The sequence below is a fragment of the Triplophysa dalaica genome, chromosome 13 (assembly GCF_015846415.1).
Source record: "Triplophysa dalaica isolate WHDGS20190420 chromosome 13, ASM1584641v1, whole genome shotgun sequence".
Classification (NCBI taxonomy): domain Eukaryota; kingdom Metazoa; phylum Chordata; class Actinopteri; order Cypriniformes; family Nemacheilidae; genus Triplophysa; species Triplophysa dalaica.
Genome location: NC_079554.1, coordinates 14,115,929 through 14,128,011, shown reverse-complemented (window position 1 = coordinate 14,128,011; position 12,083 = coordinate 14,115,929). Strand labels below are relative to the sequence as shown.

General features: G+C 40.5%; 1 protein-coding gene across 1 annotated transcript in view; it reads left to right on the top strand.

The window, feature by feature from the left end:
• The window catches only part of ryr3 (ryanodine receptor 3), an 85,166-nt gene that overhangs the window by 28,539 nt on the left and 44,544 nt on the right, over positions 1–12,083 (top strand). The window contains exons 16-35 of the mRNA XM_056764505.1: positions 1,046–1,141; positions 1,418–1,536; positions 2,227–2,360; positions 2,455–2,696; positions 2,776–2,968; positions 3,332–3,548; positions 3,684–3,788; positions 6,264–6,367; positions 6,714–6,797; positions 6,938–7,097; positions 7,261–7,405; positions 8,004–8,206; positions 9,167–9,341; positions 9,455–9,663; positions 9,766–9,981; positions 10,070–10,230; positions 10,343–10,502; positions 10,663–10,749; positions 10,834–11,060; positions 11,189–12,008. Of these exons, the coding sequence (XP_056620483.1) occupies positions 1,046–1,141; positions 1,418–1,536; positions 2,227–2,360; positions 2,455–2,696; positions 2,776–2,968; positions 3,332–3,548; positions 3,684–3,788; positions 6,264–6,367; positions 6,714–6,797; positions 6,938–7,097; positions 7,261–7,405; positions 8,004–8,206; positions 9,167–9,341; positions 9,455–9,663; positions 9,766–9,981; positions 10,070–10,230; positions 10,343–10,502; positions 10,663–10,749; positions 10,834–11,060; positions 11,189–12,008 (3,857 nt within the window). The remainder of the gene's footprint in view (positions 1–1,045; positions 1,142–1,417; positions 1,537–2,226; positions 2,361–2,454; positions 2,697–2,775; positions 2,969–3,331; positions 3,549–3,683; positions 3,789–6,263; positions 6,368–6,713; positions 6,798–6,937; positions 7,098–7,260; positions 7,406–8,003; positions 8,207–9,166; positions 9,342–9,454; positions 9,664–9,765; positions 9,982–10,069; positions 10,231–10,342; positions 10,503–10,662; positions 10,750–10,833; positions 11,061–11,188; positions 12,009–12,083) is intronic.

Below are 12,083 nucleotides of genomic sequence, written 5' to 3'. Positions count from 1 at the left end.
AGACACTTTTATGGCTCCATACGGATTCATTTAATGCCTCAGGAAGCATCTTTGCTCAGAGGGTTTGGGCTTCAAAACCCCGCAGACAATCACAGGAGTGTCTCTAATCTCCTTTTAAAGCACCTTTACCTCTCAGGCTGGATTTGATAAATTGCTTTCTGAGATAAAAAAGGTTCGTTTGAGATTATTCCTGTTTAGTATTTTATTCACACTAAAGATTCAGGTCAGGATAAATTCATTTGGTCAAGTAATTTTGCTCTCTTCCCATTTTATTTGTTGTTTATCTTGCCATACAAATTGGCTTTAATTATTTACTGTGTTAATAATAGTAATTAGTAGTTTTGAGTTCTGCAAAGATCATAGCTGTTCATCTGGATAATGTATTTGGAGGCATGTCAAGTTTGTTGCCCCTGCCAAGCAAAGGGTTGTAAATGATGACTGTTGGTATGTACACAGTAAAAAAAAGAAATTTTTCTGAATTTTCCATTTTTCACAGTTATATCATGTGTTTTTGAAATGTGGTAAAAACATCAAATTACAGGATGAGACTGCAAATTTAAAAGAGAAACGTTATATTTACGTGTTTTTATTTTATGTGATTTTTCTGGTGTCCCTGCTGCCAGAAAGCCTTTTTTTAAAGTGTATTACGAATTATTGTGGTGTTTGCACTATTGTCTAGTCTTATCTATACTTTCTTGTGTTAAATTCTTATGGTTTATGGTTTAAAGTCACCATTTTAAATTTTCCTTTTTTTAGCTATTGGAACTAGTTCTTGTTCACACCTACTTAAGTTGTATTTTGAGTTAAAATAAGTATCTTTTATGAATAATAATTGATTATTATTAATAATAATAATTATTATTAATAATAATAATTAATAAGACGTATACTGTAATGTTACTAATAATTAAAAAAAAGATAAATTAGTGCGTTATTGCTGTATGAAGGTAAAAAGGGAATTTGCAGTATTAGACTGTTGTGTATAAGGAATAAAAGTGCTTTATTATATAAAAACAATTTGTTGAAATTGATTTTCGTCTATTAGCTGCTCTGATCCGAGGAAACAGGACCAACTGCACACAGCTCTCTCGCAAGCTGGATTGGCTAGTCAGCAAGCTGGAGCGATTGGAGTCCTCATCAGGTAAACACTGCTATTTGTCAAACGGGACATGTACATTAGCATTAATTACAGAGAGGATATACATTAACCAGTAAGTCTTGCATAGCCATAAACTCTGTAACCTCCAATCAGCATCTGCCTAGATCAGTGATTTCAGAAGATCCACATAACAGCGTTATATGCTATAAAGTTCATAGCTGGATGTAAATAACTTTCATTGTAAAGTCAATAGCAATTTGCTCGTACACCTTCTTTTGTGTTATCTGATTATGGTATGGGCTTACCATTCCTTCACAGGTATTTTGGAGGTACTTCATTGTATCCTCATCGAGAGTCCAGAATCTCTTAACATCATCCAGAAGGCCCACATCAAATCCATCATCTCCCTTCTGTACAAGCATGGGCGCAACCACAAGGTCAACATTCGCGGTGCTCACAAACACACACACACACACACACACACACACACACACGCACAGATGAATATGGAATATAAACCACTTTATAGTGCTAATGCCATCTGAAGCCGCACATTAGCTTCCTCAGCAGGAGAACAAAGACCTGCAGTCACAAATAGTGTAAATAAATATGAACGCAGGTTTTTCAGTTCCATGTATAAAACATCTTGAATCTGCAAATATCTGTAAATATTAATGTATATGTAATGCAATGCATGTATACAGTATGCGTCTCCGCAAGCGATGTCATGTCTTGAATAAGTCTCAAACCACCTCCTGTTTGAGTAATAGGATTGCTACTATATCTCGAAGGCATCATTCACATTTGGGGATCTTAAAGATTGTGAAACTATAAAATGAAGCGAACAAGTATAAATGCAACCATAGGTGCAACAACTGGTGACGTTCAGATATGTTAACAAGGTGCATGCATGCGGTTCTTAGACTCATGCTACTGACTTGAGAATTCCTCTGTCTTATAAAATGTGGGTCATGTAAACTCGTAAACACATATTTGGGGATGCACAGCATGCTAAGCATGCACTAGAGCATATGCGGGCAGAAGTGTGTACATTTCAGCATGGGTGAATGTGCAATTAATAGAAAGTATCCGTGAAAATGTTGATGGTATCCCATAATCCTTTGCAGATTCTAGATGTTCTTTGTTCCCTTTGCGTCTGCAACGGTGTGGCTGTGAGAGCCAATCAGAATTTCATCTGTGACCACCTGCTTCCCAGAAGAGACCTGCTGCTCCAAACGCGATTGGTCAACGATGTTCAAAGGTAGACGAACCCACTGTATCACTTTGAAATATCCTGAGTGGACTTGTTCGTATTTGAGTCAATAACTTGTTTGTATCTTTATCTTGCTTTACAGTATGAGACCTAACATCTTTCTGGGCATGAGTGAGGGCTCAGCCCAGTATAAGAAGTGGTACTTTGAGCTGATCATTGATCAAGTAGACCACTATGTGACCAGTGAGCCCACCCACCTTCGCGTCGGCTGGGCCACCACCAAAGGCTACGCCCCCTATCCTGGGGGTGGAGAGGGTTGGGGAGGAAATGGTGTGGGTGATGACCTTTACTCCTACAGTTTTGATGGGCTTTATCTTTGGTCAGGTACGCTAGCTGGCGCTCTCACCTAAGTAGTAGTTTGCACAGTTTAAAACTATAATGTTGTTAATTGCATTCCTGATAGGACGAATCCCACGAGCCGTGGCCTCTGTAAACCAGCACCTGCTGAACTCAGACGATGTGGTGAGCTGCTGTCTGGATCTCGGAGCCCCCAGTATGTCTTTCCGAATTAACGGCCAGCCGGTGCAAGGCATGTTTGAAGACTTCAACGTAGATGGCTTCTTCTTTCCTGTCGTCAGTTTTTCTGCAGGGGTCAAGTGAGTTTCTCAATACTTCACATTGCAGTCAGGCAGAGGCACAGTTTAACATAAAGAGCAAGCAAGAATAATTTGACTTGAAATATACAAATCATAAAAACATAGAAGGATTTCCAATCTTCATCATTTTGTATTTGGAAATGTATTAGAGGTAATGTTACGTTGCTGGCACCTTTTCTTTATATCCACCCCAATGCACTTTTTGTTCAATCAACAAAGACAGGCCATTACTCACTTGGCCACTCAACCAACTCCATGCAAATTCAGTAGATTTAGGACACTTTAGACAACTCAGTGGTGCTTATCAGGTCAATCAAGAAATCGATTGTGCGGTTAAATGCCTACTTCATGTTGTCCTTATAGGGTTCGCTTCCTGTTGGGTGGTCGCCACGGAGACTTCAAGTTCCTGCCTCCAGCAGGATACGCACCATGTTACGAAGCCCTACTCCCTAAAGAAACGATGCGCGTGGAGCCTGTCAAGGAGTATAAAAGAGATCTTGAAGGAGTGAGAGATCTTTTGGGCACTACAGAGTTCCTCTCTCAGGCTTCGTTCATTCCTGTTCCTGTTGACACCAGTCAGGTGAGATCCTATGACTTGAATGTGTCTACATTCTTATCCGTTATCCATCCTTCATCTAGTTCTGCAATGTACTTGATTAATCCTGAAAACTTTACTTTGTAAATGGTGCATAAATGTTGTTTCTGTGTTATCAAGATCGTCCTGCCTCCACATCTCGAAAACGTGAGGGACAAGTTAGCTGAGAACATCCACGAGCTGTGGGGGATGAACAAAATAGAGCTTGGATGGACATACGGCAAGGTAAATAAACCTTTAAGCAGATGTCCCTTTGGAAAATTTAATAATCGTAAATTATCAGAATTCCTCAGTCAATGCAAGGTCATCTCTTTAGGATGTGTTGCATACACTCTGATTTCAGTATGATTTCTGCCTTCTAAGGTTCAAGTGACCGTTACTCCTGCATATCTCATGATTACCTTGAATACTTACAGAGCAGTATCATATAGTCTTTTGTTTGATCACATTTACAAAAGACAGATGCAGCTGTACGATTATTTCCAAAAACATAAGACGCACAGGGGTTGGGGGGACGGGTGGTGGTTTAGGCGGAACTAAAGCCACCCATTGCTAACAAAACAGGTCCGGCATCTTTTAGCACCGGGACCACGCCATCCATCAGTTTATAAAACATTCATCATCCAAATGAAGTGAACAAACAAACACAGCTGAACTTCTCAAACGTATTGCTCTTTCTCTCCTGCACACAAATGAAAGTGACGTATGCATGCTCCTTCTCCTATTCTCCTTCGTTGACGCATGGGCGTGCACTTTCATCTTACTCTGGCTGGTTTATGCGTCGGCGTGCTTTTCTGGGAGAATTGTCCATTAAGGGACTAAGGGGCTGTGTCCACCGAGGCACATTTACGCGGCTGAAAATGGCAGGAGCTCGGCTGATTTTTGGACAAGTTCACCATGTCAAGCATGAGAAGACAGCACGTTTATCATTGTAAAGAAATCAGAATGCATGAAACACCGTTGCACATCCCCTTTAACCACGCGAGGAACCAGAAGGAGGATAATTGAAAATGTCAACCTAAATTAAGAATCCTTGCCTGCAGTTTGAATTAATTTTTCAGCATCCGAGGACATGATATGCAAATAATAGAAGAGGGTAGAGGGTGGTTTAAAAAAAATCGGATTTCAGTCCCTTCAATGTTCACCGCGGGAGAGCGACTCCAGTATTGCAGAGCATGGTGGAAAAGCACACGGTGTCCAAGCTTTGCAGTATTAAAGTACAATATCAATGAGCAGCGTGTCATCCAAGAGCCCGACAGGCTAAATTAATTATGGTTCAGTGCAGCCATTACTCTAGAGGCCAGTTCTTATAATTTATTACGGATAAATATTTCACAGGTTCAGCTGTTCACAGATTAATCTGATTTTAATAACTTTGTTGGCTCGGTTGTGCCGTTTAGCGAGCAGGGTGGGCTTGCAGAACAAGAGCTGGTGTCGCGTAGCCAGATCTATGACTAATTGGGATAAGATTCATATTTTGCAGATTGTTCTGGCCCAGAAAGGACCGCTTAGACAGGAAGAGACATTTAAAACAATGTAATGTTGATGTAATATGTCATTATTTAACTCTTTTGGTGCTGTGTGTAATTTTTTTGGAGGATCTGTTGACTGAAATACAATATAATATACATATGGTGACTATGTCTTTATAGGTGTATAAAGGCCTTACATAATGAAGCGTTCTATTTACTACCTTAGAATGAACTATTTCTATCTGAATACATTGCGGGTCCCCTTGCATGGAATTCGCCGGTTACACAAAGTTTTTCAGGCAGGTCTGGGTGAGCATTCGCTTCTAGATAAAATACATCTTTTGTTTCCGACAATTACATTTTTGCCATTTTACGTGTCTAATACATGCATGGGTAACTTATAACACGCCAAAGACAAAGAAAAACACGTATTTCTGGTGAATCATCCCTTTAACTTGTAAGCATGACTTTGATTCGAAATAGACTCATTAAAACCCCTTGTGCCCATACAAACAAAGAGATTGAAGTTAGCCAGTCAGATTAAATAAATAAGAACTTGTTTGAAAAATTCATTGATGAGCAGATATTGACAAGATATGAATTTGATGAATTTTCAAAATATTAAATATTCAATTCAATTTGATCTATATAGCGCTTTTCATAATGTGCATTGTTCCAAAGCAGCTTTACAAGAGAAAATAAGAAAAACTGAAAAACACAGAAGAGACAAAACACAGCACAGTGCAAGGTGTTTATAGAACAAGTAAGAACATTCGAATAAATAATATCTAATAAAAGCAGTCTCCCGGTGAGCAAGCCTGTGAAACAGGCTCTGTGGCAAGGAACCCAAACTCAAATGATAAATAAATGAAGAAAAAAAACAGGCCAGGTCCTCTGACGTGTCACAGCTGTACTCAGTGACTTTGATTAATAGTTGCTGAGTAAATATTTATGAAAAATAGGGAGAGCTTATTAGTTGTGATTTAGGAAACTTCATTTGTTTAATCTGTTTAGATATAATTTTGTCTTATTTTGTGATCGATATCAGACAACAGAGGAATGTTATAAGCAGGGAAAATAGTAATGGCAGAATGTCACTCAGTGCATATAATATTCTATTGTAAAATATAAATGATATATTAAAGTATAAATGTAAACAACTCTTTCTATACAGAGTTTTAGATTTTATTGTTAAATGTTAAATCTACACTGATTTTGTGTTTTTAAGGTTCGAGATGACAACAAGAGGCAGCACCCTTGCCTTGTTGACTTTTCCAAATTACCAGAAACCGAAAAGAATTATAACCTGCAAATGTCAACAGAAACGTTGAAGTAAGTTTTATTACATTCTGGTTGAAGCTCCTAGGTGTAGAGCTGCATTTTAATTGTGTACAAGCTGTAGTTCAGTCCTTGCTTATTAAAATGTTTACGATAAGTGAGTGTGTGGCTGGAAATCTTGATATACTGTGGCTGTAAATTAATTTTTATTTCACAGTCTCTACACTCAGCAGTACAAGTGTATATAGATCAGAAACTATATACGGCCGTACTGACATGTTGAACAGATTTCGTTTTTGATAAATCTTGTGCTGCATTATTTATTCTTGAGACTTTTATTTGCGTCTTTAAAAATGTATAGCTTTTATTGGTTTGATATGTTGTTTTGTCTCTTTTTCAGGACTCTGCTTACATTGGGCTGTCATGTTGCCCAAGTCAACTTAAATGCTGAAGAAGATTTAAAAAGACTCAAGCTCCCTAAGAAGTAAAACCAAATGTTCATGTTGAATATCATAGTGTGTCTGTTTAGATGAGCCTATTTTATGACAGCATTTTTACATAGTAAGATATTCAGGCAATATGAGTTATTGTCATAATTTATTATTCAATCATTAATCATTATAGCTACATGATGACAAATGGATATAAACCTGCACCACTGGGTCTTTCTGATGTGAGACTGACACCTGATCAGGAGATTCTAGTTGATAAACTGGCTGAAAATGCTCATAATGTTTGGGCTAAAGATCGCATCAAACAAGGTTGGACCTATGGTATCCAGCAGGTAACAATGTCCTGTTCATCATTCATTAAATCATATTGGATATGTCTGTTTTCCTGAGGCACGATAATGTAAATGTATGCTTAAATATTAAGATTGAACTACAGTGACCTTTTGAACATCAATTTTCTAACCTGTTCTAGCCTTTTTTCTTTTGCCTTAAAAGGATTTAAAAAATCGGCGTAATCCACGGCTGGTGCCATATGCTTTATTAGATGAACGTACTAAGAAATCGAACAGAGATAGTCTTCGGGAGGCCATCCGAACTCTGATTGGATACGGATATTACATAGACCCACCAGATCAAGAGAGTGAGTTATACACAGTAAAAAACAAAAATGATTACATACGTACGGTATATAATGTATTATTAATAATCAGCATTTTATTTTCGATTTCCAGCAGAAGTCACTGTAACAAATACATAATCTTAAATACCATCATTACAATTTCTCAGCAGACTTAAAGTCCCAGTGAAATTCAAATGATAATGCCAATTCTTTGATGAAATATTGCAGCGTTTATTGTAAATTGTTTATCAATGTGGCTCATTCTTTAAAATCTGAAAATGCACATCCGTCATGTAATGACTATCTATCTTAGAAAACATCCGTTCTTAGAGCATCCGTTAACTCCTCCCCTTCAACTGTCTTTCTGCTGCCAGTTTCATTTCAAAATGCAACGGCTGTTTTTATTCATCCAATCAAATCGCAGAGAAAGACGAAAGCCACGTCCACTATTTTTCCAGTTCACGGGGACTTTAAGATCATCTCTGTATGATGCATTTATCTTTAATATTTCAATGATTTCTATCATGCCAGTTAAATCGTTTGCTTGTAAAATGTCCAAAAAAAATCTACTTATAAAATGACTTGATCCTCTTTTAATCTTAAATCTAAATATTTTTAGCAGCACACAAATCAGAGGTTGGCATTGAGTCCATCCGTCTGTTCCGCGTGGAGAAGACGTATGCCGTGAAGACAGGAAAGTGGTATTTTGAGTTTGAGGCTTTGACTGGAGGTGACATGAGAGTGGGATGGGCCCGGCCTGGCTGCAGACCTGATGTGGAACTGGGAATAGATGACCAGGCATTTGTCTTTGATGGCTACAGGGTGATTATTTGCTGTTCCCTTTCAGTTGGTCTCTTGACGTTGTGTTGAGAGACAGACTGGGGCTTGATCTTGAGAACCTACTAAAATTATTACATACGTACGTCAGGAAAGAGGGACATCAAGTGCTGTTAGTTGCGCATTCCTAGCCCAACCGGACTTGGTTATCAGACCTGGTGGCTCTGACAACAATCCCTCCCTGGCCGACTCCCTTGACGAAGGACCCTCTGTCGCAGGGGAAGGCCACAGTGTGTCACCCCAGGCCAGACCTCTGGAATCTCCATGTCTGGCCCCTGGATGCGAAGTGGAGAGCATGAGTGGTCATTGACACCGTCCTGCAGGCTAGAGCCCCTCCACTAGGCGTTTATACGCCTTAAGTGGCACCTCTTCTCATCCTGGTGTTCTTCCTGAGATGAAGACCCATGGAGATGCCTGATCGGGTCAGTGTTGTCCTTCCTAAGAAAGACTCGAGAGTAAACTCTCCCCGTCCAATCTGAAAGTGTATATGGGGAACGATTTAGGGAACGAGACATTGTGATTTCCGGCAAACGCTTCGCTGTCCCGCTGCAGCGCCCAGGAGATGTCTCTCAGGTTCCTCAACCCAAAATGTTAATTGGCGTTTTTAAATTCCTCTCGGAGATGATAGGTTCTCAAGATCAAACCCCAGTCTGTCTCTCAACACAACGTCTCATTCCCTCCATCAGGGAAGAAAGGATACAGTCGTAACCGAGACATTTTAACGTCATGTTTTTAGAAGATCTTATTCATCATGACCCAGATTTGTAGTTTTAAATAAAATAAAATCCCAGATGTTCAATGTTACAGCTTTTGGACCCAACCAAAATAGTTCATTTTATGATTGAATAAAGTCTGCCAATAAAACAGAACCCTTATTTACTAGTAGCATATGACCTGTAAAAGAAAGGTGCATCATTTTATTGATTTTGTTCTAATGGCTTCCAGGGTCGTCGAGTGCATATGGGCAGTCATTTCTTTGGTAGGACATGGAGTAGAGGAGATGTGGTGGGGTGTATGATCAATATGGAGGACAAGTCCATGATATTCACGCTAAATGGAGAGATCGTGATTACCAACAAGGGTTCTGAGCTCTGCTTTGCTGATTTTGAAACCGAAGAAGGTAAAGACACAATAAAGAAACATGATGATCTGTAAAATAGACATGATAAAAAAAGTAAATCTGACCTTTCATGGCTTTGAATACTGTTACGAACTTACTTTTATTCTCCATAGGGTTCATCCCAGTATGCAGCCTAGGTCTTTCCCAAATTGGACGCATGAACTTGGGAAAGGATGCTAGTACTTTTAAGTATTACACCATGTGTGGCCTTCAGGAGGGCTTTGAACCCTTCGCCGTCAACATGAAACGAGATGTCACCATGTGGTTCAGCAAACGCCTGCCTACGTTTGTTAATGTGCCAGAGGACCATCCTCATATTGAGGTATAGTTTAGTGTTGCAGATGGTATTTTTCCAGTTTATCACAGCCTTTTGTACGCAACAGGAATTCCAGCAAAAAAATTTTTTAACCTGAATTGTGTTCAGGTTACTAGAATAGATGGCACTGTGGACTCTCCTCCATGTCTAAAAGTGACCCACAAGACATTTGGCACCCAGACCAGCAACGACGACATGATCTTCTGCCGTCTGAGCATGCCCGTTGAGTTCCATCCTGGTCCTCGGAAAATGGATATCAATGAGGTGATCGAGCAAAGACCAAAGGACGATGGAGGAAAGATCGATAATGGCATCATTACGAAGGTATAAGAAAAGAAAAATGACAGTATTGAAGTACTTGAGTGACCTTGAAAACTCTGACCAGTGTTTTTTGTCCTTGTTTGTGTTGTAGTACTTCTACTCTGTGAAAATATTTGCCGGACAGGACCCAGCATCAGTGTGGGTGGGCTGGGTAACACCGGACTATCATTACTACAGCAAAAACTTTAACCTCAGTAAAGTTCGAACTGTCACCGTCACACTGGGCGACGAACGTGGACGTGTTCACGAGAGGTACATATTTCGACATTTAAACATTGTTCAATTTTCTTAATCAACTTTTCTTTTTATTTTTTTAATCTTTGTTCTTTCAATTTCTCGTCTCTTTTTGTTTCACCTCATTAAGTGTGAGGAGAAGTAATTGTTACATGGTGTGTGCTGGTGATGTTGCCACCGGCTCCACAGGCCGTAGTAACACTGATCTGGAAATCGGATGCTTCATAGATCTGGCCTCAGGACTGGTTTTATTTTTCGCTAATGGCAGAGAGTTACCTACTGCATACCAGGTAACAAAACAAAACAAATATTTTAACTTTTTATATTTTATCTTTCGGATAATCCTAGTTTGGTCTAAAACATTAATAAGCACTGTCCAGAATCAGAATACAATAGACTAAGCTTCATAGACTTAAAGTTTGTGCGCTTTATCTTGCCCCTTTCTTTTAGGTCGAACCTAACTCAAAACTATTCCCCGCTGTGTTTGTTCAACCCACAAGTCCCAATCTCTTCCAGTTTGATTTTCCCAAAATCCCAGTAAGTCAACACAATTCAAATCTAATGTATTGAAGTATGTACAGTTTATTCCACTGACGGTGATCCACATTAATACACGAACAGGAAGCCATGCCGCTGTCTTCAGCCATCTTTAAGAGTTTAAAGAGGAACCCAGAACCCCAGTGTCCCCCACGGCTGAATGTGCAGACCATCATGTCTGTGCTGTGGAGCAGGATGCCCAACACCTTCCTGTCGGTGGAGACCGCGCGGGTGAGCGAGAGGCACGGCTGGGTGGTGCAGTGTCTGGAAACTCTACAGATGATGGCCGTTCATATCCCAGAGGAGAACAGGTGATGCTCACTACTCATAAAAACAGATGATTGCATGTATACAATGACTGAGAATTTAACAATACAGTGAGTGTGACCTTTCTCTCAAATGAAAACCCTCATAAAACGTTTTCCATTTCTCATGCTAGGTGTATAGACATCATGGAGTTGTCAGAAAACGAGGATCTCCGCCAGTTCCACTATCACACATTAAAGCTATTCTGCGCCCTGTGCGCCCTGGGCAACACCCGTGTAGCTCACGCCCTCTGCAGCCATCTCGACCAATCGCAGCTCCTGTACACCATTGACAACCAGTACCTGACCGGTCAGCTCCGTGAAGGCTTCTACGACGTCCTGATCAGTATTCACTTGGAGACAGCTAAAGAGTCCCATCTCATGATGAAGAATGAGTTTATCATCCCCGTGACGGAGGAGACGCGCAGCATTCGTCTTTTCTCTGACGAATCCAAGTGCCACTCTCTCCCAGGAGTGGGTCTGAGCACCTCGATCACTCCTCGCCTCAACTTTACCCCTCCGTGCTTCATTAACACCAAACGTGAGCAGCCTCTCTTCAGCCCACAGATCCCTCTGGGTATCCTAAAAGAGAAAGCCATCACTATGCTCACGGAAGCAGTGCAGGGCGGTGGTAACCACATACGGGATCCCGTGGGCGGAAGCGTTAAGTATCAGTTCGTTCCGATTCTGAAGGTGATTGGCACTCTGCTTATCATGGATGCCATGACCAGTGAGGAGGTGAGGACCGTCCTGCTCCTCATCGACCCCAGTGTGTTCGGAGACAGGAAGGAGGAGGAGGAACATTTGGCGCTGGCGGAGCAGGGAGCTGAAAAAGAGGAAGCCAGCAGTAATGAAGAGAAGGCCGTGGAGGCCGGAGAAGAGGAGGGTAAGGAATCGAAACAGCTCCCCAAAGGTCTTCTGGAGAAGAGCTTGCCTGAACCAGTCAAGCAGCAGGTGAGTGATGCTCTCCAAGTTTGGCAAAGATAGTTTAGCTTGAGTTATTATGTATAATTGTTTTCTGTTGTACAG